Source organism: Bolinopsis microptera, chromosome 3 (assembly GCF_026151205.1).
Source record: "Bolinopsis microptera isolate Bmic1 chromosome 3, MBARI_Bmic_1.0, whole genome shotgun sequence".
Classification (NCBI taxonomy): domain Eukaryota; kingdom Metazoa; phylum Ctenophora; class Tentaculata; order Lobata; family Bolinopsidae; genus Bolinopsis; species Bolinopsis microptera.
Window position 1 is genome coordinate 20,320,439 of NC_087074.1, and position 26,588 is coordinate 20,347,026.

The 26,588-nt window shown below is 39.5% G+C and overlaps 3 protein-coding genes across 6 annotated transcripts in view; 1 reads left to right on the forward strand and 2 right to left on the reverse strand.

Moving 5' to 3' along the window:
• Positions 1-563: 563 nt before the first annotated feature.
• The window catches only part of LOC134813368 (uncharacterized), a 359,978-nt gene continuing 333,953 nt past the window's right edge, over positions 564-26,588 (forward strand). The window contains exons 1-20 of one of the 3 annotated variants that reach the window (XM_063821068.1): positions 651-923; positions 3,912-4,034; positions 4,328-4,398; positions 4,646-4,770; positions 5,035-5,139; positions 5,344-5,458; positions 7,363-7,499; positions 7,637-7,727; positions 8,148-8,334; positions 8,542-8,633; positions 8,755-8,841; positions 9,160-9,339; positions 9,768-9,972; positions 10,162-10,314; positions 10,478-10,548; positions 10,872-11,048; positions 11,412-11,440; positions 11,515-11,602; positions 11,713-11,796; positions 12,088-12,963. In XM_063821068.1, coding sequence (XP_063677138.1) covers positions 880-923; positions 3,912-4,034; positions 4,328-4,398; positions 4,646-4,770; positions 5,035-5,139; positions 5,344-5,458; positions 7,363-7,499; positions 7,637-7,727; positions 8,148-8,334; positions 8,542-8,633; positions 8,755-8,841; positions 9,160-9,339; positions 9,768-9,972; positions 10,162-10,314; positions 10,478-10,548; positions 10,872-11,048; positions 11,412-11,440; positions 11,515-11,602; positions 11,713-11,796; positions 12,088-12,488 — 2,565 coding nt within the window. In that variant the 5' untranslated portion in view covers positions 651-879 and the 3' untranslated portion in view covers positions 12,489-12,963. Of the gene's footprint in view, positions 924-3,911; positions 4,035-4,327; positions 4,399-4,645; positions 4,771-5,034; positions 5,140-5,343; positions 5,459-7,362; positions 7,500-7,636; positions 7,728-8,147; positions 8,335-8,541; positions 8,634-8,754; positions 8,842-9,159; positions 9,340-9,767; positions 9,973-10,161; positions 10,315-10,477; positions 10,549-10,871; positions 11,049-11,411; positions 11,441-11,479; positions 11,603-11,712; positions 11,797-12,087; positions 12,964-26,588 lie in introns of those variants that run through there. The other 2 variants (XM_063821067.1, XR_010160007.1) reach the window with 2 other exon arrangements.
• Positions 19,677-22,309, reverse strand: LOC134813283 (uncharacterized). The gene is made up of 2 exons (XM_063820973.1): positions 22,158-22,309; positions 19,677-21,234 (listed from the first exon to the last, which is right to left on the reverse strand). Exons 1-2 carry the CDS (start codon positions 22,307-22,309, stop codon positions 19,677-19,679), a joined length of 1,710 nt encoding a protein of 569 aa, XP_063677043.1.
• The window catches only part of LOC134813488 (uncharacterized), an 87,447-nt gene continuing 86,866 nt past the window's right edge, over positions 26,008-26,588 (reverse strand). For both annotated transcript variants that reach the window (XM_063821295.1, XM_063821294.1), the window contains exon 7: positions 26,008-26,438. In XM_063821295.1, coding sequence (XP_063677365.1) covers positions 26,265-26,438 — 174 coding nt within the window. In that variant the 3' untranslated portion in view covers positions 26,008-26,264. The remainder of the gene's footprint in view (positions 26,439-26,588) is intronic.

The following is a 26,588-nucleotide window of genomic DNA, read 5'->3' on the forward strand; positions in this document are numbered from 1 at the left end:
TTTTTAGAGGAGCTCCCCTTCTTTGAAACTCCTATTCTAGAAACCGAAGACCACGTCCTAACTGAGTGCCCCTACTACCATCAACTCAGGTCCAACCTCTCTGACAACCTCAAAAGCCTGTTGATGCTAAAAGAATATGGAGCAATAATGAACTCACCCCATATAAAAGAGTTCGGGAAGTACCTTACAGACTCCTCAAATCTACGTAATCCTCCTAAAACGTCCCTTAACCCTCGCAAACAGATGTAGTACTCGAACTTTATTTACTGTATTACCTTAAATTATTATAGACGATCTTCTTTTATTTTCGTGAAATTGTAAACGGTTAAATTTTTCTATTTTGAAATGATTCAGTTTTGATAATTTTATTTATTCATTTATTCATTCTTGTATAGCCAAGACGAGTCCGTTAGTGTTCTCTCTGGTAATTTCATGTTTAATCCTGTTTAATCCTGTTTAATCCATGGGTGACGATACATATTGTATGACGATATAGTTACAGTGTTATAGTAACTTTTGTGTTATATTACTTCTAACTCCTACCATTTAAAAGTAAAACAACCATATTGCAGATCTTCATTGTGCATACGAACTCACGAATTTAACAAGTACTGGATTGTACTGGAGTTAAATAGAACTGCTGAGTAAATAACAAAACAGATGTTCGAATTATTGTCGTATGGTTTGTAGTGGATTTATCTATCATATTGCTATATTGGATTTCGTTCGGCTCCGTCAATTTAACGTTCCGTTTCTAGTTTATAAGGATTTTTTATCAGTTTGGTTTTGGTTGCTTAAATAGGATTGGACAGGTAGAAGAGTTGCCGCTGTTCAGTATACAGAAAATCAAGTGGTCTATCTACATGTTATATATAAATCATGGAATGGACTAAAAAGATTAAAGTTGTTCCTATCTACCAAACGTGAGTTCTGCCTTTAAGTATAAATTTGAGAAATAGGGGCCGACCAGACCGACACTTTCTAACCGGATCAGCAATAATAAATTCAGAGTAATTCAAACAATCAGACACAACTATAATTATTGTAAAATGCTAGTTGATAAGCAAGACCCTGACCAATGGGTGCACTTCTTTAAAAGTTTAGTCATAATTTGTCGGGATCGAGCACTACGGCAGAGTTTTATGCATATGCAATGGTTGTCATGGTAACGAACAATGGAGTCCAAGTGGCTTCCCCAGAGTAACGGACATCCCCTCAGTCATCAAGGGACACCTGCACTTACAAACCCTTTCTTCGTAATAAATGATCTCCTGAGAAAAATAAGAAGGTGAATTCTTATATAGCAAAATGCAGAGCCAGCAGTTAATTCTTGTAAAGAAACCGGACTGTATGATGAGGCTGGTCGGCTCCTCACGAGGCTGGTCGGCTCCTATGATATTAATGATACTTTAATCAACCTAACAACCTTAAAACTATGCTATCAAGCATAAATGAGCAGTATCTCATAATCAAGCATAATATAGGACGTGTCTTAAAGAATTAAATCGAGTTACTTGACTAGTTGACTGTTGACTTATCGGGTTATTTAGATTCGAATAGATCAATTGTTGAATGAATTGTAATTTTAAAAAGCAAACTGGACGCTTTTATAATTTATTTACTTTAACGAGTTAGATTCATGTGCATATATTTAACAACATTAATAAGCCGAAACGAATTCTGACGAATTCAGCCGTCACGGCGACAAACTTGAAAGTTTCATTTTTAAATGGGACTCACATATATTATATACAAGGAAAAACTTGGACTTCCCCTTACCGAATATTCGAGGGATTGTATCACACCCGGAGTTGGCACGAAGACTGATGATCGAATGCTTCATGAAGGGCTTTTCCTTGATGCTATCAGTAAGGAGGGCTATATCCCAGCTCCATTTCTTGGTCTGGAAGTACAGCTTTCCTGCTGCAGGCACATGCATCTTGGTGCGCTGTAGGAGTAGCACTATGAGATCGGTATCATCACCAACCACTGTTACACACTTAGCTGGGCATTCGATTAGTGCGGTCATTGCAGTGTCTACAATCAAGCAGTCGGCATCACTTCGTGCGCTCACAACCTGTAATCCTTCGATGTCGGTCAACTTCAAGCTCGACGAAGCTTCGAAATATCTAGGACCATTTCATCAACCACTCTTATCTTGGTGCAGGATTGGCGAGTCCTCCTTAGATGGGTCGAATCCTTCGTTGTTGGTTCCTCGGGATAAGAGTCAAAAACGACTGACATAATTGCCCTAAATGAGACTTGGCTCAAAAAATCTATTTCTAGCAACGAAATCTTTCCTTCTTCTCAATATGAAATCTTCCGCAATGACCGCACGAGAAAGACTCATCCTCAAGATCCTAATAACCCTAAAAAGTTTAGGGAAAATGGAGGTGGTTATAACGGGACTTTTGCCAGTTACCCGATTATATGCCCCGTGGTCAAAAGAATGTTACGCTGCTCCTTATTTTTTAAAACTATTTCGAAACTTTCCTTCCTACATGAAAACAACGATTTGCTGACTTCTAAATTAATTTTATTTCCCTCCGTGAGTAAACTGAATTATTGCACGTTTTAAAAAGGTAAGATCACCAATCACGGCTCTCGACGTCTAATATCAGGACGGGAAAAATAAGTAGTACAAATGACTGGCTAGAATAAACTCTTCTTACGTTCCATTTTGTGTATATGTCTATGAGTTCGTACGTGTAGCTCTCCTCTCAACTATTCAAAATATGCTAGTGGTTACTGATATATAGAATGTACACATATATCATATATACCGGTCGTTAGTTTATCTGAGGTCTGGCATAACACAGCCACACGAGAACTGAGCAGTTTAAATCGTCTCTAAACGGGTCTCTAGACCAGTTATACAATATACCTATTTGCTTGTTATAGTTGTACTTCCATTTTGTCCGGTTTAGGTGTCGGGAGACCAGTGAGTCGTGGTGTTTGCCGTTTTTTATTTATGGGCGGCGCGCTGTTGAGCGGTGCACATTTGGGACAGTTACATGGCTCAGTTGCACGACTCACCCTATATCTGAATTATAAGACTATCAGTAACAGACATCAGTCATTTGATTACATGATTCAATCTCTACCGCAAAGCATCGACAAATTATTTGAATATAGAACGTTTTACCTTAGTTTTAGTGGGATCAGGTACATCAAGTTTGCCCTATGGTCCATTTATTGCTGTAACTGTTCAATTAATTTATTATCAATAGGAGTGTGTTACAGTGTTACAGTGTGTTACAGTGTTACACTTACATCGTAATCTTTATGCATACTAGCAGGAACCCGTGTATCAGTATAGCGGTGTCAACAGAATTTATTTATTTTGCGATTTTGACACCATTCGTCGGCCCAAATTTCGGTACATAAACATATTCACCTTTACGCTCTAGAATAATACCTATTTGATCATTTAAAGTCATTAGTTTTGGTAAAATCCTGTTATAAATTAAAACAGTAAAACAATATAAATAAGGAACAAATTCACTCTTAATTGAAAACGTTATTTTTCTCTATTGTGTTTTCTCGGCATTTCGTCACTTATATTATCATGCTCATAAAGTTATCAGTTATATTTCAACAGTTAAAATAACAACAGTCACGCATACTGCACAAGTAACCTCAATGGAAAGAGTAAACTGTACGAGCTGAGCTTTATTGACTTGAAAACAAGCACTCAGCAACGATTGCACAATAACACGATACACATGCAACCACCTCAGCACGCACATAACGTGATGAGAATCACTATGTTAACTGTTTAAGTAAAGCTCTATTAAAACCAGTACTTTTGCTCGGTTGATTTTTTGCACATCACGTATCTGGAAAATTCAGTCGTGATTTGCGTAAATACGTATTTATTCGCGTACCTTAACACTTGGTTTAATGGACAGCGGGACGATGAACTCCCATCACGCCCCGACGGACATCAGAAGGAACTTCGAGACTAGCAGTCTTGGTTCTCCTTCTCCAGAGAACAAGAAAGCTCCTGGATATATTCTCGACTCTGGACAACCGTACGTAACATTCCTTTTTACACATAGTTTCAGTTCTTATTTTGAAAATGGTTTGTTTGTAGCCACATGCTACTTTCTGTGTTATTAACCGTTTTTTAGACCGAATTTGTTATCTTATATTCATTATATTGTCGGGTAGTACTAATAACAGTTTGATTATGGGTATTACTAGTAACAGTTTGACTATGGGTATTGTAACATGGGTCTAATTAACTCTAAGTGGTGTAGCGAGTATGTAAGATATATCTTAAATTATATAGTCGCTGATAACTAAAACAATGGAACGTTTGTAGTTCAAAACTGGAACGAAAGTGGAGCAAAGAAAAAGAAGTCGAGGACGAGAAAAGGAGAAAGAAAATAAAAAGTTAGCAACATCCAACTTAAAATCAATTTTCTTCTGATTCAGCTCTCTGTTATGTTTGTGCTATACACTTATAAAGTTATGAAATGAAATGAATTGAAAGCAGGATACATGAAGAATTATAGTAGTTTGATTACAATGATTACAATGATTACAATGGTTACAATGATTACAATGGTTACAATGATTACAATGATAATAATCATTACACTATGTATTACCTCTAATTTATATCTCTATTGAATTTCAGAGTTTCTGGTTTATTTCCTGACATTTCTCGCTGTCTTAATCACTGTCGTTGTCATTGTTCTTGTCCTCCTGTACTTCCTAACCTGTATTTTTGGGAACTGTCCAGAAGGATGCTACGATTGTAAGGTAATTAATTAGTAGTATACCTTATATGGTAATGTCACTATGGTAACTAGTAGTGTTACTATGCTACGAATGTGAGGTAGTTGCCCTAATTTATACAGAGTTTCGGAAAAATTTAACAAAGATAGTTTAATGTCTCATTATTCTTTAATTTCGTTATTTTCGCGTCACGACTTAATAATTCACAAGCTGCACGGTTTATAAACTTTGATAAATAAATGAAATAAAAATAAAATAAAATAAAGAAATAAAAAATAAAACCACCAGTATGCGGAGAAGTCGGATTGGAAGAGAAAAGGAAACTCGTATTCAGGGAAAAAGAGGCACTGTGGAGACGCCCTTAAACTTCATGTTACAGACAATTCCTTTATCGTGAGTTCAATTATTCGGGGGTCGTGGGTCACAACACGTTTACACTTACAGTTTATCAGATATTATACAAATTATTAAATTCATTGTGATTGCTCTTCCAATTTTAAAATGATCACCTTACACGGGCGAGATAAAACTATTTGCAATTCTTTACAGTTACCATAGTAACATTACCATATAAGGTATACTACTAATTCTTTACAGTTAGATAGTTCTGTCAAGGGGTCCGGTGGTACCGGTGATATGGACACAACAGCCCCCCTTATTCACTCATTTTCCTCCATGGTAGACGAGAAGGAGACAAATACAATGGAACTTTGTGAGTGAACAAAGCACAGTTCACCTTTTTAGACAAAAAATGGCATTTTTTCATCACTCCTTTCGCACACCTTTATCACTACTGTGTCACACCTGTGTCACAATTCACAGTAGACTAGTGACACTGCTGTGACGCTGCTGTGACACTGCTGTGACACTGGTGTGACACTGCTGTGACACTGCTGTGACACTGCTGTGACACTGATGTAACACTGCTGTGACACTGCTGCAACACTGCTGTGACACTGCTGCAACACTGCTGTGACACACCTGTGTCACAATTCACAGTAGACTAGTGACACTGCTGTGACACTGCTGTGACACTGCTGTGACACTGCTGTGACACTGCTGTGACACTGCTGTGACACTGCTGTGACACTGCTGTGACACTGATGTAACACTGCTGTGACACTACTGTGTCACACCTGTGTCACAATTCACAGTAGACTAGTGACACTGCTGTGACACTGCTGTGACACTGCTGTGACACTGCTGTGACACTGCTGTGACACTGCTGTGACACTGATGTAACACTGCTGTGACACTGCTGCAACACTGCTGTGACACTGCTGCAACACTGCTGTGACACTGCTGTGACACTGCTGTGACACTGCTGTAACACTGCTGTAACACTGCTGTGACACTGCTGTGACACTGCTGTAACACTGCTGTAACACTGCTGTAACACTGCTGTAACACTGCTGTAAGTGTGACACTGCTGTGACACTGCTGTAACACTGCTGTGACACTGCTGTAACACTGCTGTAACACTGCTGTAACACTGCTGTAAGTGTGACAATGCTGTTACACTGCTGTGACACTGCTGTAACACTGCTGTGACACTGCTGTGACACTGCTGTGACAATGCTGCAACACTGCTGTAACACTGCTGTAAGTGTGACAATGCTGTTACACTGCTGTGACACTGCTGTAACACTGCTGTAACACTGCTGTAACACTGCTGTAAGTGTGACAATGCTGTTACACTGCGGTGACACTGCTGTGACACTGCTGTGACACTGCTGTGACACTGCTGTGACACTGCTGTGACACTGCTGTGACACTGCTGTGACACTGCTGTGACACTGCTGTGACACTGATGTAACACTGCTGTGACACTACTGTGTCACACCTGTGTCACAATTCACAGTAGACTAGTGACACTGCTGTGACACTGCTGTGACACTGCTGTGACACTGCTGTGACACTGCTGTGACACTGCTGTGACACTGATGTAACACTGCTGTGACACTGCTGCAACACTGCTGTGACACTGCTGCAACACTGCTGTGACACTGCTGTGACACTGCTGTGACACTGCTGTAACACTGCTGTGACACTGCTGTGACACTGCTGTAACACTGCTGTAACACTGCTGTAACACTGCTGTAAGTGTGACACTGCTGTGACACTGCTGTAACACTGCTGTGACACTGCTGTAACACTGCTGTAACACTGCTGTAACACTGCTGTAAGTGTGACAATGCTGTTACACTGCTGTGACACTGCTGTAACACTGCTGTGACACTGCTGTGACACTGCTGTGACAATGCTGCAACACTGCTGTAACACTGCTGTAAGTGTGACAATGCTGTTACACTGCTGTGACACTGCTGTGACACTGCTGTAACACTGCTGTAACACTGCTGTAACACTGCTGTAAGTGTGACAATGCTGTTACATTGCTGTGACACTGCTGTGACACTGCTGTTCACTGCTGCAACACTGATGTGACACTGCTGTGTCACTGCTGTGTCACTGCTGTGACACTGCTGCAACACTGATGTGACACTGCTGTGACACTGCTGTGAAACTGCTGTAACACTGCTGTGACACTGCTGTGACACTGCTGTAACACTGCTGTAACACTGCTGTGACACTGCTGTGACGTATTAATTCACTCAGACTGGTATATGGAGCAGACGGTTCGTAACAATGACAGCCTGAAGCTGGTGTTCAGTGATAATGGTGACAGATACGCTGGACTCGGTGACCTGGGTGATGCTGTGTTCCGACCTAAGGGAGAAGAGGCTCACCACACGGTTAGTTACCATAGTAACACTCCCACACGGTAATTTAAATCATCCTGCTCATAAAATTCTTTATTATTTTTAGTTACCGTTCAACACGGTATTTTAATTCCATACAAACTGTTCTAATAACAAATACATGTCTTCAGTTGTGGGTAAATGATGACAATCCAATCTATCTCCCCTTCTATCTATCCCGCAATAAAGAATCGAGTCTGTGCATGTTCGCTGATGCCGGCGGTAAGTAAATCCTATGTAATTTCCAAAAATAATTTAAAACAATTTGGCACTTGTCATGTCACACTGAAACCTTTGGCCGGGCTCCTGTGCATCTTTTTTTACAGAATTTTACGTTTTAAAATCAGAGTTCAAACAATTTTACGGTCTGAGATTTAATTCTAAGGTAGTTCAACACATTTTTTTGCTCATTCATCATAGTGTAATGGGCAATAATAGATTTGAATAATCACACTCATTTAAATTAGAAATGATTATACAAAATGTTAATCCCTTGGATTCCCGCACTATATAGTGACAACACTATATTATAATGATAAGCACTTTATAATGGCATGTCACTATATGGTGCTGTCATTATAAAGTGCTTGTCACTATATAGTGTTGTCACTATATAGTGCGATTACCAATCCCTTGATCCAGGAGCTCCAATGGAAGTCTCAGTAAAAGGGTCCCGGACTGAATGGTTGATATACAAGCATGACAAAGTGTATTTCCACATCTACTCTGCCAGTACCTCTCTCAAAGCAATGACAAAGTGCACTGAGAAGTGGAGGGAGCTTTATCCTAGTCCTGACGCTTCCTGGACAGATCACTTCATTATTGGCAGGTATGTTATTGTAAACTGTAGAGTGTAGAGTGTAGAGCTTGTAGTAGAGACTGGTAATAACAGGAATATAATTTAAAATAAGGTATTTGAGCTAAATAAAATAAATTATTTGAGAGTTTGAATACCAAGCCCAAAGGCACTTGTTAGTTTTCTAATTCTCTATTATTTTCTCGTAAGTAGGCAAGATTTACAGTTTATTATTTCCAGTTTAAGTACAGATAAAATAAAAGCCGCAAGAAACAAGGATGGAATATTGGGGACTCATTACATATTGGCCCCTGATAGTATCTCTATCAATGGTAATATATTTCATGTTATGCAGCTTCTCATCTTCTTCTAAAATTATGTAGACTTTTCAGTTTTCATACTGAATACTTATTCAAAAGAAAAGAAAAGCATTCTGAATTGCACTATTTTTAGACGGAGACCTAAAAATTGAGAACAAAGACGAAATCTCTAATTACGATAAAGTTTTCCTGCCATGGACTGCTAAACAAAATCTCAAAGGTGAGATCTTTTAAAAGTTTAAACCCTTTCTTTGTTTCATTTCCTGTAATTTTGATAACTTCTTAAAGTCATAATTACATAATCACATAATTATGATCAACACGAGGCCATAACGAATGATTACATTTAGATCCCCAACTTTAAACGATCTTTGAAACAAAATATCTATGAGAGCGGTAATAATTAAATGTCATAAATTGCAAAAATGGTAGCGTCCAGAAAATGTATTTAATACATTTTCTGAAAATTAGTTTTTAGTTACATTCACTTCAAACTAAAATATAACCTGGTGTTAACTTAAACCTTTCCTTATATTAGACTCTGGCTACGAACATCTGAACTCTAGAAACGGGTACTTCAAAACTGACGAAGAAGACGTGTACTTCTTGGATTACGACAATGACATGGTAAATTGGGACATCAGCTCAGCAATTAGTACTCAAACGATGGCGGGAGTTATCCTTCAGAACGATTTCTATCACAATATGACTCCGTCAGGTGAGATTATAACTTTACTAGTGTAATTCTTGCTTACGGCTGGGACTTCACTATCGCAGTTGAAATGCAAAAGTATAAACCCGCAATGAGTGACCCCTCCCCTAATAAGCTTATATATATGACAGTGAATATTACGCGGCTAACCTAATTATAATTAGGTTAGCCAATCCCATAACTCTTACCGTTTTTTATTAAACCGCTCGGAAATTACACGCGCACAGACATACAGACACACACACAGGCAGACACACAGGCAGACACACATTCTCAGATTATTATTGAAATTTGTTAAAGCGCATGCTTGTCAGAATGAAGCAAAAAGTTTTCAATGATGTTTTGAAACACATAGGGTTTAAAATGTTCCTTTTTATCATAGATTATGAAAAACATTAAATTTAATGATTAAAATACATTCTCTCTGATTTCAGAGACATGTCCCCAGTATAACTACTGCTCTACCAACTCTGCCTTCTTTGACTGGGACTCAGATCTTTGCATGGGTGATGAGTTTGGGGAGAAGGTCCTGTTCCAGAGACACAACTACTACGACACGTCGCGAAGTAAAGTTGTAAGGCGGACTAGTTCAATGGTAGTTGAGTCTGTAGCTGCTCCTGGTACAACTCATTTCCACAGGTAAGTTCTAATAGTGTGCTCATTTCCACACTCTGATAATACACACTGCTTTTTATAATTTAGATGATATGTTTCTCAATAACAGCCTAATATCACACAGTGGCAGTTCATCGTGTATTTCATACAGACCTTAATCGATAGTTTACAAACTTTTTACGGTGCTTTTATAACAATTTTACACGGTTTCAGGGGAAATATAGAGCTAACACCAGAAGGTTTGAGCACGTGCTTCCACAACATCCTAAACTTGCAACTTATTGGAATACGAGCTGTGAGTTGCAACATGTGTGGCGGACTCATTCCTCAGGAGACTGACATTGAGCAGACTAGGGTCTGTAACAGGTAGTCCCCTCTGTAACGGTATTTTGTAACCTGTAACAGGTACAGTAGTCCCCTCTGTAACGGTATTTCTTGTGTGTCTTTTGTAACCAATTTTCCTATTTTGATATGACTCAAACTTATATTAGTTTTGACACATTCCTAAAATAAAAGGTATGATTCTCAGATTAAGTCAGCTCGCATTCCTGATGCCCTACGTGATAATGACAAATGATGAGGAGCCCCCACTGATAACAGGTTATAATCTAGTAGTTGGTAGTGTTACTATGGTAATAGTTCCTTATATGGTGGTGTTACTATGGTAACACTACCTTATATGGTAGTGTTACTAAAGAGACATTACCTTTTAAGGTAGTGTTACTATGGTAACATTACCTTATATGGTAGTGTTACTTTGTTGACGTTATGGTTACCAAATAGTTCAGAATTATTATTTTGATTCGGAGTCCGGTATTTGGTATTTGGTTCGACCGAATATTCGGTGATTCGGTATAATATAATAATAGTTGCATTTAACTGGTGAATTCCTTATTTGTCTATTAAAACTGTTTACTATCCAGACGAGAAAGATGCTGGCAGATACGTCAAAAACAATCTCAACGCAAGGAAACAGTTTAGATATTACTTAGAATCTGCTTACAAAGAAGCCCTAGAAAGCAACACCCCCTTCGTTTACACAGTAGGAACCGCTTACAATGATGACATCTACAACGATAACCAACAGGCGGTCATTATAGGTAGGTATCTGATAACCAGAGCAAAGAGCAATCCTTGTGATTTGCTTGTGTGTTTCATGTGACCAGAAAAATGCTTGTGATTTGCTTGTGTGTTTCATGTGACCAGAACAATGCTTGTGATTTGCTGGTGTGTGTGTGTGTAATGTAACCTTTCGACTTTTAAACGTCTAGGTACCTAGTTACCTATTTACCTGGTCACCCAGTTACCCAGTCACCTAGTTACCTAGTTACCTAGTCACCTAGTTACCTAGTTACCTAGTTACCTAGATGCAGATTGTGTTAACTGCAGCAAGATACACACATGACGTAACAATAACATTAGATACGGTTTAGTACTAACTGCACTCTAACCTACTCCACCAGGGGCGAGGTTGGTTTATGTGGTGGTATTAGAGGACGAGGTTTAGTACTAACTACACCTACTCCACCAGGGGCGAGGTTGGTTTATGTGGTGGTATTAGAGGACGAGGACGGAGGAGACCTGAATATCGCGTTCCCTCCTGGTTACTGGTCCTCTAATGGGGGCCCCCTGACTGGAGAGTACTTCGCTGGAGGTGCTCCTTTATAATAAAGAATTTCTTGGATTAGTAAAATAGAATAATTATTTTCGTGTATTTCATTTGGTTATTTCTGCACAGCTTTAAATAAAATGATCGTTCTTCAGGTCAAGATCGAGTTCAAAGTTCAACAGATATGAGTAATCTCATCTACTTTCAAGCTCCCGGAATATTCGTCCTCGCAGATTCAGGTTCAAATTCAATCACAAAGTACCTTCCACTCAGTTAACGATAATAAGTTTATAAAAAAACTTCAAGATAAAGTAAAAGTATTTAGCTAATTAACCTAAATATGTATTGCTCGATGCAGTTCATCGGAAATTTCAATGATTATTCTAAGTGTCACAAACACCTACTCTTCTTATCCTGGTTTCAGTTTATCTGGGCTTCACTTACATTAGGTTGTCTATGGTAACATTACCTTATATGGTAATGTGCATCACTTACATTTTCTAATTTCTAATTACATTTTCTAATTTCAGATAACCCTAACCATGCTGTTGTTCGAGTGTATCTACCATTCGAAGGACCCTATGACCAAATTACACACACTTTCAACTACTACCATCCTGTAGCTGAGTACTCTAGGAAGTACTCTACACAGATAACTTTTGACCCTGAAGATGGAGCTAACTCTGCCAACATCAGGTTTTCTTACGATGGAGAGTCCCCCAGACAAGACATCAGTGTTTCAAGGATTGAAGTGTATCGTTGGTTTGTGAACAATGACAGTCCGCCAGACTGGGTCGCTTTCAACGCCAGGGGAAACAACAAGTTTAACGTGGTGTTCGATTACATTCAGAGGAAAACCATGCTGAAAATGGATGCTCAGTCATTGTTTGGGACCTTGAGTTGGACCCAAAGTTTTGACTTTGAGTCGTAGATATTTTCATTTATGACGATTTTATAATGATAACCGTAGGTAATCTACGTTATCAATAGCACTACTAGTACTATACAGTTTTTTCGGCTTTAAAAATTACATGGAAAGAACCAATATAATATATTAATGTAAGTCAAAGCCAAAAGGGGTTTTAAGAAAAAAATGAAAGAAACGCTTTTGCAATATCAAACATACTACGATAATGATTGCTAAAAAAGCAAAAGACTTCTATTCACCACTTGCTGTTTAAAACCGTAGCTAAACATCCTCCTCCACGGCTTTACCATCATCACTTGATACGTTATATATACACGTTATTGGTTAATGGTTATATATTACACGTTATTGGTTAATGGTTATATATTATACGTTATTGTATACCATCCGTTTAGGTCTTAGGACAGCTGATATACATAGTCATACTTTTTGTAATAGCAGTTTTTATTTTTTTAAAACACCCTATATTCCCTTCCTATTTTAGCAAGGCTTACTACTACTATGTCGGAGCTAAGTCCGATCTACGCCAGAAAACCCCCTCCATATATCCCTGTCCCGCATCAGGGTTCGCAGTTCCTCTTTAGAGTTTGTCCCAACTTCCTTCAGTAACATAGACAAGTAGCTTTGTCTTGGTCGGCCTTGCTGTGCTCTACCGTGCGTAGGTTCCCATAAGACTAAATCACTGGCAAGTAGCTCAGGATGTCGGATGCAGTGTCCCGCCATTTTTAATCTCCTGCTTCGTAACTTGTTTGACAGCCTTGGGAGGCTACCATACAAAGTTATATTGCTGACCTTGTCCTTCCATGAGATACCCAGCACCATACGCAACATCTTTGTGTATGTCCCGTCCAAACTTTTCTCTTGAGCCTTTGTCAGTGTCCAGGTTTCTGATCCGTAGAGCAGTACTGATTCACAAGCCGCTATGAACAATCTAATCTTGAGGCTCTTTGAGAGTTTGGATTTCCAGATATCCTTCAGTCTATGTAGGGCACCCCACGCTTTTCCCTTTCTAACCCTTATCTCCCTATCTGTGCTCTCAATCCAGGAGCCTAAGTAGATGAAATCATCTACATTTTCTATGGCTTCCCCGGATCGACTTTGTAGGTCGCTAGATCGATCCTCCATATTCAGTGTCATGACCTTGGTCTTGCCTTCGTTTATGTGTAGTCCCACGCTTGCTGCCGCCGATTCTACTCTGAGCAAGAACTCGTTAGCCTTGTCCATGTCCTCAGATATAAGTGCTAGGCTTAATGACATGCTAACCTGACCGCCGCCTCTGAGGCATTTCTATTACCCTAACACGCTGGACCAAATAATTACTAATAATGTTCCTAAAATGAATTTGTAACTCAATATGTTTAAAATCGTGGAGCGACTTAAATTTTTTTAAACTCAAAAGGCTAAAGATTGTGGGTCGTGCAGAAATTTGATTGAACCTCTGGTTTACCAGTTTAAAAACGTTAAGAATGTTACGTTATAAGAGGTTTTGACCATGTTAATTATCAAATATAAGTAAACACTACTTTGCCATTTACATTGCGATTAGTGAAAAATTAAACAAATTACCTTAAAATATTCATCAGTTTCATCAACTTATCAATTTATTCGCATTGTAAAAACACATCTTCTCCATGACTACAATCGTCAACCAATACGAACGAACATGAACTCCATTCATCACTGCTACAGGCAACATCGTCTAGGGTTATTTCGAGCCCCGCCTGAATGCCCCAGTTATTACCGGCTGACCAGCTCATTTGACCGATGTGTCCCAGTTCACGACAAATAGCATCAGCTGAGTTATCACTGAAACGATCGTCACAAACTGTTCCTCCATTGCTGATCAGCAACCCTACAACTCCAGCACCGACGGTATCACCATTTGAATCTACCAGACTTAACACTGAAAGTTTAATAGTGTGACTTTAAATGAAATTATAAAAATAATCCAAACAAAGTAATAATCAAAATCAACTTTGTTAAGTGACCAAAATAGCCTAAACTAAAAGAACTCCTTGGAAGCAGACAATGAAACTTATGTGTGAGAGGTACTTTAACCTGGACATTCGTTTATTGTGCAAGGTTGAGTCTGAGACGCTTCCCCAACACAATCTGCACCACCATTAGCCGGAGCAGGGTTGGTGCAAGTCCTTGTTCTGGTTTGGGTACCTTCTCCACAATTAAGTGAACATTCAGACCATTCTCCGAAATCAGTGTAACCACCATCGGCTAGATTTGAAAGATATTATTATTATCTTGTTATACTTGAATCAAAAACTCATGAATGTCGAGTAAACAAATTTTTGGAATCCTGGCTTGTCTCAACGATTCCTGCAAATTTGAACCAGATCTCAAACTGAGACTTGAACAGGTATTCATGATCTTGAAACTAAGATAGACTCACCAAATCCTTCACATTGCAGGAACACATCTTCTTCATGACTGCAATCGTCAACAAATGAAAACGAACATGAACTCCATTCATCACTGCTACATGCAACATCGTCTAGGGTTATTTCGAGCCCCGCTTGAATGCCCCATTTGTCACCGGCTGACCAGCTCATTTGACCGATGTGTCCCATTTCTTTACAAATAGCATCAGCTGAGTTATCACTGAAACTATCGTCACAAACTGTTCCTCCATTGCTGATCAGCAACCCTACAACTCCAGCACCGACGGGATCACCATTTGAATCTACCAGACTTAACACTGAAAGTTTAATAGTGTGACTTTAAATGAAATTATAAAAATAATCCAAACAAAGTAATAATCAAAATCAACTTTGTTAAGTGACCAAAATAGCCTAAACTAAAAGAACTCCTTGGAAGCAGACAATGAAACTTATGTGTGAGAGGTACTTTAACCTGGACATTCGTTTATTGTGCAAGGTTGAGTCTGAGACGCTTCCCCAACACAATCTGCACCACCATTAGCCGGAGCAGGGTTGGTGCAAGTCCTTGTTCTGGTTTGGGTACCTTCTCCACAATTAAGTGAACATTCAGACCATTCTCCGAAATCAGTGTAACCACCATCGGCTAGATTTGAAAGATATTATTATTATCTTGTTATACTTGAATCAAAAACTCATGAACGTCGAGTAAACAAATTTTTGGAATCCTGGCTTGTCTCAACGATTCCTGCAAATTTGAACCAGATCTCAAACTGAGACTTGAACAGGTATTCATGATCTTGAAACTAAGATAGACTCACCAAATCCTTCACATTGCAGGAACACATCTTCTTCATGACTGCAATCGTCAACAAATGAAAACGAACATGAACTCCATTCATCACTGCTACAGGCAACATCGTCTAGGGTTATTTCGAGCCCCGCTTGAATGCCCCATTTGTCACCGGCTGACCAGCTCATTTGACCGATGTGTCCCATTTCTTTACAAATAGCATCAGCTGAGTTATCACTGAAACGATCGTCACAAACTGTTCCTCCATTGCTGATCAGCAACCCTACAACTCCAGCACCGACGGTATCACCATTTGAATCTACCAGACTTAACACTGAAAGTTTAATAGTGTGACTTTAAATGAAATTATAAAAATAATCCAAACAAAGTAATAATCAAAATCAACTTTGTTAAGTGACCAAAATAGCCTAAACTAAAAGAACTCCTTGGAAGCAGACAATGAAACTTATGTGTGAGAGGTACTTTAACCTGGACATTCGTTTATTGTGCAAGATTGAGTCTGAGACGCTTCCCCAACACAATCTGCACCACCATTAGCCGGAGCAGGGTTGGTGCAAGTCCTTGTTCTGGTTTGGGTACCTTCTCCACAATTAAGTGAACATTCAGACCATTCTCCGAAATCAGTGTAACCACCATCGGCTAGATTTTAAAGATATTATTATTATCTTGTTATACTTGAATCAAAAACTCATGAACGTCGAGTAAACAAATTTTTGGAATCCTGGCTTGTCTCAACGATTCCTGCAAATTTGAACCAGATCTCAAACTGAGACTTGAACAGGTATTCATGATCTTGAAACTAAGATAGACTCACCAAATCCTTCACATTGCAGGAACACATCTTCTTCATGACTGCAATCGTCAACAAATGAAAACGAACATGAACTCCATTCATCACTGCTACAGGCAACATCGTCTAGGGTTATTTCGAGCCCCGCTTGAATGCCCCATTTGTCACCGGCTGACCAGCTCATTTGACCGATGTGTCCCATTTCTTTACAAATAGCATCAGCTGAGTTATCACTGAAACGATCGTCACAAACTGTTCCTCCATTGCTGATCAGCAACCCTACAACTCCAGCACCGACGGTATCACCATTTGAATCTACCAGACTTAACACTGAAAGTTTAATAGTGTGACTTTAAATGAAATTATAAAAATAATTCTAACAAAGTAATAATCAAAATCAACTTTGTTAAGTGATTAAAATAGCCTAAACTAAAAGAACTCCTTGGAAGCAAACAATGAAACTTATGTGTGAGAAGTGCTTTCACCTGGACATTCGTTTAGTTTGCAAGGTTGAGTCTGAGACGATTCCCCAACACAATCTGCACCACCATTAGCCGGAGCAGGGTTGGTGCAAGTCCTTGTTCTGGTTTGGGTACCTTCTCCACAATTAAGTGAACATTCAGACCATTCTCCGAAATCAGTGTAACCACCATCGGCTAGATTTGAAAGATATCATTATTATCTTGTTATACTTGAATCAAAAACTCATGAACGTCGAGTAAACAAATTTTTGGAATCCTGGCTTGTCTCAACGATTCCTGCAAATTTGAACCAGATCTCAAACTGAGACTTGAACAGGTATTCATGATCTTGAAACTAAGATAGACTCACCAAATCCTTCACATTGCAGGAACACATCTTCTTCATGACTGCAATCGTCAACAAATGAAAACGAACATGAACTCCATTCATCACTGCTACAGGCAACATCGTCTAGGGTTATTTCGAGCCCCGCTTGAATGCCCCATTTGTCACCGGCTGACCAGCTCATTTGACCGATGTGTCCCATTTCTTTACAAATAGCATCAGCTGAGTTATCACTGAAACGATCGTCACAAACTGTTCCTCCATTGCTGATCAGCAACCCTACAACTCCAGCACCGACAGTATCACCATTTTCATCTACCAAACTGAACCCTGTGAGCTGGATTAATTTAATGAAGAAAAAAACAGAAGTAACATTAGCAATCTGCAACAACCTTTTTAAAAGTTAAATAGCATCCTCAAATGTAATAATAACTTCTTTTACTTGATTTAATGTGATGATAATCAGTATAGTATAATTCTGATAATCAGTATTAGTATAGGTGTCCAATATGTTACTCGCAATTACTCGAACTACCTTAAAATATGGCTTGTTACGTAAAAAGTAATCTCACCAAGGCAAGGTTCAGGGTTGCAACTCTTCGTTTCTTCATTTTCCCCCTCGCATTCTTTTCCTCCGTTTGCTGGACTGGGGTTTGTACAGGTCTTACTTCTGATTTGAGAACCTCCTCCACATTCAGCAGAACAGACCGACCACTCTCCAAAGTCACTCCATCCACCGTCAACTGTTAATATATTATCCTTGTTTGTGAATTTAGAAGCCACTGTTATTTGCTGTAAGGCAAGGACAAAAGTAAATTGTGGTTTTAAGGAAAGAATTTTGATTTAGTTTTACATAGATTGTTCTGGACCACAAATTTCATACATACATACATGCTACATGAAGAGGTCTCCTCCTAGTCGTTGGAGTGGCCTGCATCACACACATCTCTTCTACGGCGTAACATGTTCCTCCATTCCACTCGCTTTAGAGCCAACTGTTTTACTGCATCTCTGCTGATGTTATCGACACCTGTAAATTCAGCCGCATCCTCGAGTACACAGGCCATCCAGCCTTTGCGGGGTCGTCCTCTCAGTCTCTTTCCATAGTTTGGTTTCCAATCCAGTAAGAAATTGGGAAACCGCGTCTCTGGCATTCTGACAACATGTCCGTACCACCTTAGTCTAGCCGCACCGATGAAAGTTTCGATAGACTTAATTCCAGCACGCCTGAGAACTTCTTCATTGGAGACATGGAAGAACCACTTTATCTTCAAGATTCTTCTCAGGGAGGTCAGATGGAAGACCTCAAACCGTTTCATCTGCTTCTTTGTTGTGTTCCACACTTCGGCTCCATATAACAGAATAGTAATAACAGCAGCCTTGTAGATACGGATCTTGGTGGGCGTTCTTATAGTTCGACTGTTCCATATCTTCCAAAGCTGATGGAACGCACCATTAGCACGCTGGATCCTGATGTCAAGATCTCGGTCAATGGTACCATCCCCACTGATGTTGGCACCAAGATAAACAAAGTTGCTGACCTGTTCAACAGGTTCTCCCTCCACTGTTAGCTTTATACTGTCTCTTTCGGTGTAAGGTCGCTGGGACGCACACTTGCTGATTGCCATGCATTGTGTCTTTTTAGCGTTGATCTTCAACCCAGCATAAGAGGTGTAATAAGCTATAAGATCAGTGGACTCTTGCAGCCCTTCTTCAGTATTGTCCATCACTGCCAGATCATCAGCGTAGTCACTGTCCATGATAACTTTTTCATCTGCACCCTTTAGTTCCTTTTGCAGTACAGCACCATGACTGATTGCCTTGTGAACCTCGGCCAAAAAGATTCCAAAGTTCAGACAAAAATTAAATACAGGGGGGCCCTGGATATCACCCTGTCCAGTGCCCGAATTAACAGAGAACCAATCAGACATTTCACCATTAACCCTGACAGCACTCATGGTTCCGTTGAAGAATGCCTGAAAGATTCTAACATATTTCTCAGGAAGTCCATAGTGTCTCATGCTTGACCAAATAAACTCTCTTCTGATGGAATCAAACGCTGCCTTAAAATCAATGAAATTAACATAAAGTGGAATGTTAAACTCAATGCAGTTGTGAATAATGGTGCGGATGGAATAAATCTGATCAATACATGAGCGGTTCCGTCTGAACCCACACTGATTTTCCCTAAGAAGACACTCCATTCCAACATCCAGCCTCTTAAGAAGAACCATTTGAAGAACCTTAGAAGACGTTGCCCTAAGAGTTATACCCCTATTATTGCAGCAGTATGAGGTGTCTCCCTTCTTTCCGATAACCACTATAACACCTTTAAGCCAATCCTCAGGGATCACCTCTTCCTCCCATACCTTTTTAAACAGTAGCTCTAGTTAGCCAACAAGAGCACTTCCACCATACTTAAGTTGTTCATTAGTTATCTCATCGACCCCTGCACTTTTGCAGTTCTTCAGTTTCTTTAGAGCATAACTAATCTCATCTCTAGAAGGAGGTCCATCAGAACAAGAAAGGTAGTCAAAACTCGATTGTGAGGGCACACCATCGAGGTCATCAAGATTGGCATCCGATAGTGGAGGATTTAAGAGCTCAGTAAAGTGCTCCTTCCACCTTTCCTTCTGACTGTCCGGGTCTGTAATAAAATGACCATCCTTATCCCTAACTGACATACCCACTTTCTTCTTCTTTTTCCCAGAAATCTTCTTTATCTTATCCCAAACTTCCCTTTGCTGGCCTTTCTTAGAAGCCTCCTCTAGATCAGTCGCTATTTTAGTAGCCCAGTTGTTGTCGTCAATTTTACAACTTTTCTTAACTAATTTATTAAGTTTAGAGTAGGCTGATCTATTGACGTTTGAAGTGGGATCCCTCCGTTTGAACATTCCCCGTTGCTCTATCAAGTTCTTAGAGGTTTGCGAAAGGTGTTGTTCTTTAACCTTCCGGGGACGCTTTCCAAGCACTTCCATCGAGACATCAGTGACTGTCTGCTTGAAATTATCCCACATGTCCTCAAGGTTGACCTCATTAGCCAGACAATCAAAACGGTTCTGAAGAGCCACGTTGTACTCTTGAACCTTAGACGAGTTTCGCAAATGTTCGATAGCAGGCACATCGTGCCTTTTAGCAGTGATCTTAGCTACCGACTGCAGTTTGATTTGCAGCCGTCCACGAACAAGATAGTGATCTGAACCAATGTCAGCCCCACGACATACCTTAACATCGAGTAGCGAGTGTTGGAATCGTCCACTAATACAAATATGATCAATTTGATTCACAGTTAACCCGTTAGGAGACCGCCATGTACCCTTGTGGATGTCTCTATGCTGGAACAGAGTTCCACCAATAACAAGTTGATTGGCTGCACAGAAATCCATGAGCCTGGTCCCATTGTCGCTTGATGAACTATGGAGAGATTCTCCACCAATAACTCCCTCGAATCCATATCTGTTTGAAGTAACTTTTCCATTGAAGTCACCCAGTAGCAGTTTCAGATCATGTCGGGGCAGTTCACCAAACGTGTCTGATAAAACGTTGTAAAGACGATCTTTCTCTCCGTCATCAGCACCGTCAGTCGGAGCGTAGGCTACAACAACAGATATGTTGAGGTGTTTGCCGTGTAACCTAGCTGTTAAGACCCGCTCTGATGTAGGTACATAAGAGATCAGGGAGTTCCTGACCTTTTTGGAAAGACATAGGCCAACCCCTTGCCTTTTGATACCATCTCCCCTACCAGAATGAATAAGTAGACTACCATTGTCCAAAAGTGTACTTCCAGATCCTGGCATATGAGTTTCAGTAATACCCAAAATATCAAGACTGTAGTGATCAATGTTCTGACTGAGTTGATAAAGCTGTGAAGATGAGCTGACTAAAGATAAAACATTCCAGGTTCCAAAGTACATTGAGTGTTTGCTGTAGTTGATAGGATTGGACTTGCTGAAATCAGTGTCAACATGAGCGATCTGTTGACTAATTACTCTGTTGTTATGACGAGCAACCACTCTTCTCATCAGGCCACTGGGGTCCCTGAGGCTTTGCCCAGTTGCCGTCATCCTGGTCTCACCCGACCTTGCAGAGGTAGAAGCACACCGTCCTTGATTTGTGTGTAATGTTTCAGTAGCAAACTTTTAGAGAGGAGAAGTTGCCAGCATCTCGCACCCGGTTTTTTATCGACCTTTGCCTGTCTAGATCCATAGTGTTTTGTTGCACGTCATCTGTTTATACTGGAGTCACCCAGGACAGATTACAATGCTTAATAGTAGCACCTCGAAAAGGATGTGATTCTTCATCACGCACTATGGTCATTGAAATAGGAGAGGTTATTGGCTTCACTGCCTTCACGATCACTATTCCCTGAGATTATAAATAATCTCTTGCCACCACAAATTTCATAATACAGTAAAACCCCGATTTACCGCGCCCCTATTTACCGCAAAACCCCGATTTACCGCTGACATATCCTTCCCCAAATAGGGCTGAACATGCACAATATAAACAAACAAAACCCCGATTTACCGCGGATGTTTCCTTTCCCCGAACTCCGCGGTAAATCGGGGTTTTACTGTACCCGACGTGAAAACAAACACGTTCTTTTGATTTATTCACTCAATATTAATTCGAAACGTCCTCATAATCAATATGCGCATCTAATAGTAATATGCTACCCAAATTACTGGAGCTACCTTAAAATATGGCTGGTTACATAAAATGCACTCTGACCTGGGCAGGGTTCAGGGTTGCAACTCTTCGTCTCCTCATTTTCCCCCTCGCATTCTTTTCCTCCGTTTGCTGGACTGGGGTTTGTACAGGTCTTACTTCTGATTTGAGAACCTCCTCCACATTCAGCAGAACAGACCGACCATTCTCCAAAGTCACTCCATCCACCGTCAACTGCTAACTCATCAACTTTGCAAACGTAGTCACATTTCTTCAAATTCTTCTCCACCTTCACACACTTCTTCGTTTGCTTCTTCTTCATTTTGCCCTCTCCTGTAGCCAAACAGCCTTCCATTGTAGATTCGAAGCCGTTGGCAAGGCACTTATCAAACGTTTTAACATCTTTCGCTTTGCATTTTGCATCCACAACTGTCAAAATGAAAAAAGCAGCCGTGGCTAACACAAGAGTTTTCATTTTATCAAAGGTTTTAAAAGTTCAGGAAATTATAATAACATGAATTGTGAGCTTCACTCTACCGACTTACTCATGGAGCCGTGTGCCTTTGCAAGTCACAAATTGCATTACTATTAGTTTGCCAAAAAAGAACTCTCGGTCAGTCTAGAAACATGGCCACACGAAATCAGTGTGCTCCTTCACCTTCGTCCCTCACAAAACCAACTTGGATCAATTTACGTCACATTTTTACAAACTAGAGGTGGTCAACACGTTGATCTAAATTACTTTCTAAAACGTGTTCAGTCGCAGCTACTACCCGAGTTAAAGATATAGTTGGCGCTCTTAGTCTTAGTACATACACTAATAGAGTCGCAGCTACTACCTGAGTTAAAGATATAGTTGGCGCTCTTAGTCTTAGTACATACACTAATAGAGTTTCCTCCGACACAGCATCTGATAGACAATAACTATTATGTGTTATGTGCGACTATTATGTGTTATGTGCGACTATTATGTGTTATGTGCGACTATTATGTGTTATGTGCGACTATTATGTGTTATGTGCGACTATTATGTGTTATGTGCGACTATTATGTGTTATGTGCGACTATTATGGGCGACTGATAACCACAACTGTAACATTGGGCTGACAATAACTTTAACGGCAATAAAGAGGCCGGTGGCGGTGCTGTCACCCACCCATGTGTCTACGCGTACTGCCTGATGCACTTTTTTTCGAATAGTTGGATGAGCTAGAAAACGAATAATCTAAGGCAATACTTAATAAAATATTACTAACTAATACTATACAATTGATAATTCATTGAGAAGCATTGCCCGTACCCGTAGTAGGCAGAGAATATTGGCTGCTCCTTAAAAGGATTCAAAGAAAAGCCCCACAGTGTATCCAAATTATTCTTGTCATACGTTGTATGACCCGCCGCGCACGAGTGCGCGGCTCCCCCTGTATCGTCAGGACGATAAAGTCAGGACGATAAAGTCAGGACGATAAAGTTTCCACCTAGTGAAACGACCGTGGGTGTCACAACGTGACACAAAGGTTATGAGGAGGTGTTCTAGCAAATGTGTGGGCGAAATTGTGATTATGTCGCTTTATGTCGCGCGAGGTTTATTTCTCAGAATTGTGGGTATGTCGCTATTATTCGGTTCCATAAATGACGAAAAGTTACTTGCGTGCGCGTATTTTTATATAGTTTTATAGTGTTACAAATTGTAGACCTAAGATGGCAAGTACGTACGGTACGTACCTTTAAATTAGCTGTACGGTACGTACTTAATAAAGTAGGTTGAAAGGTACAAATCCAGTTGATAGCAATGGAAACAAAAACTAGACGGTACGTGCACAGATTAATCCAGAAGTAGAAGAATTGGAACCTTCGCGCGAAATTCTCAAAATTTTTTCTGCTTAAACAGTTGGCCCAAATAGTATTCATTCAGTGTTTTAAGTTCTTCGTCAATTTGTGAGACCAATTTTAGAGATTACAAGTATATTATGGACAAGCGTAGATTAAGGTTGCGACCTGAGCTAGCTGAAATGTGAAAAGCTGGTGTTCGTATACTGCAACAAAAGGATGAAGCTTTGAGTTTAACGATAATTACAAGTAGTAGTAGTGTAGTACCGGTTAAGAGCGATCAGGTACACAAATTTTCCTCTTAAATCTTTTATTGTTTTAACCACTGTGTTTATTTTCGACTTCTATTTCAAAAATTATGATGATAATACTAATCAAAAATTGCAAGTAATTCACTGAAGTTGATTCTAAAAATTTGAAAAAAAATTGTACCTTACACTTACAGTGCCTGTACGGTACGTACCTTTAAAAGTAGCTGTACCGTACGTACTTAAAGCCCTGTACCGTACGTACTTGCCATCTAAGTTGTAGACTTGCTGAGCCTCCCGTAGGACGGCGGCTAAGGCCGCTAGAGTGAACTAGCACATCCCGGTTCGAGCCTCGTCAGAGGTCTTTTTTTGGCATTTATTGATTACTTTACTACAATTATCAGCAGAGAACCTTAGTAATACACTTTATCAAATAAATTATACTGTTCGGACTTCAGCTAGAGAAGACTTCAGCTATGGAACATGTCAAATGGTAAACAGAGTTATCTGTTAATGTTTTTTTTGTTTATGGTTAGAATTTAGAATGGAATCAATGTGATGAGGATCCAGAGTTAATTACCTGCTAGGATTAATAAGTCAGTTCTACAGTTGAAGAGGTTATTTTTTCAAACTTTAAATGAAGAAATTAGCTCGGAACTTCATTCCTAGATTCATCACTTTCAGTTAGTAACTACGGTGTACCATGACCAGTTCACAGTTAAAGCATGAGCGGATCAATTCAAAACATTCACATCCCACATTCTTAAATCTACATCCTTCACCAAAACCAGTTTGACTACTTAACTTTTCATTACTAATTGCAATATGGGAGGCGAGAGCCTGTAGCCAGGAAGTAGGAACAGTACCTTAAGATTTCGACCGTAACCGGACCATTTTTACCGTTACCGGACCATATCGTCTTCATCTTGTGGCATGGTTCCCAAGCCTGATAGTAATACATATGCACTATGGCAGTATCTAGTATATCCTGAGCGGTGGAGATCTATCATTGTATTGGTGAAACTTCTCTCAATAAAGCACTGTTCGTTACCTGTTTATTTCCAATCAATATCATGTGTGAAAATTCCAGCCTATATCTATTTTTCAGGAACCATAAACAATAGTTAATATACAAACATGTGCTCCTTCATAAATAGTATCATTATCGTGATCAAACCCCTTATTTATGGGCCTGCCAGTCTCTTCTGAAGCACGAATGAACTTAATTTCTAGTTCTACTGTCCGAGAAAAGTTCAGAATTTTTTGAATTTTGTAAATCGGTGGTCCGGAAGCGGAGTTATGGTTCAATGAAAATTGTTAGTTTAACGCTGTTTGTATTGTCATTATCAGAAGTGACGAAAACATATGTCACCCCACTGTACAATACAAGGCCTTCTCCGGGTAGTCTTCTCCTGACAGTATTATTTATGTAAACTCGCGCACGCACCTACCTTTTTGCAATATTTAGGTTCAAATTTGTGCGCATAACCATAGTTTTGAAAAGCGACATACCCACATTTTGAGAAGAAAACATCTACTGAAGGTTATTATGTCCGGCGGAATGACAGGCTGAGCGCCGTCCAGTAAATTTATATATCGCGATGCACTACTGGGCCGCGCCGTGCATCAAATAATTGATGTACCACATGACAAGATTACAATAACAAGTTAAATGACAAGTATGGCACGTAAAATTGTATAAAAACACGAATACAATTTTTAACCCATCCGTACGTATTACTTTGTTGTTTGTAATAATTCTATTTATATTATAATATATGATCTCAACATTTCCTTTTTGTATCAATATTTACTCTAACCATAGCCCTCTCGCTTGTAGTACTAGTAGCACGCGAGTAGTGAGTAGGCTATCTACTTGTGAAACAAGCGCGTCACACAGTACGCGTAGACACATGGCTATGTGAATATCAATATCAAAATCATTAATTGTTAATACAAATGATCAAACTTGACATCAAAATTCCATGATTGATAAATTCACAAAATTGAGACACATTATTAATTATTTACAGACTATAAAATTTAAAAAAACTCCACCCAACGATTACCAATCATGTGGCTGTACATGCAATATTCTTGTAGTCGTTTATTGCCAGACAGTTGCAGTCCCAAAATGATAAAAGAACTTAATTTAAGAACTTTATGAATTTAACTGGAATACAACAACGCGGTGAATGAGAATCTGAATGTCATTTACATTTTACAGTTTCTTCAATATTTGAAGTTCTCGTCTTGTAGAGCTAATATCTGGTTGTTGAGAGTTCTTTTCTCGTTCTTCAGTTCAAATATGGACTCTTCCATCTGTTTAAGACGCCCAATTAGACACTGAAGTGAAATAGAATTCTTCGCCAACTGCAGCTTCAGAATATCACAGTTTTCACAGTTCTGTAAAATAGAGCAATTAATAATTATAAGAAAATAATTTGGAATAATACTTTACCCCCTCGTGACCTAATGTAATAAATACATTGTGTTTCCATGACATAGTTACCTCATATGGTAGTAATACATCAATTATATCGTTATTATGTTAAA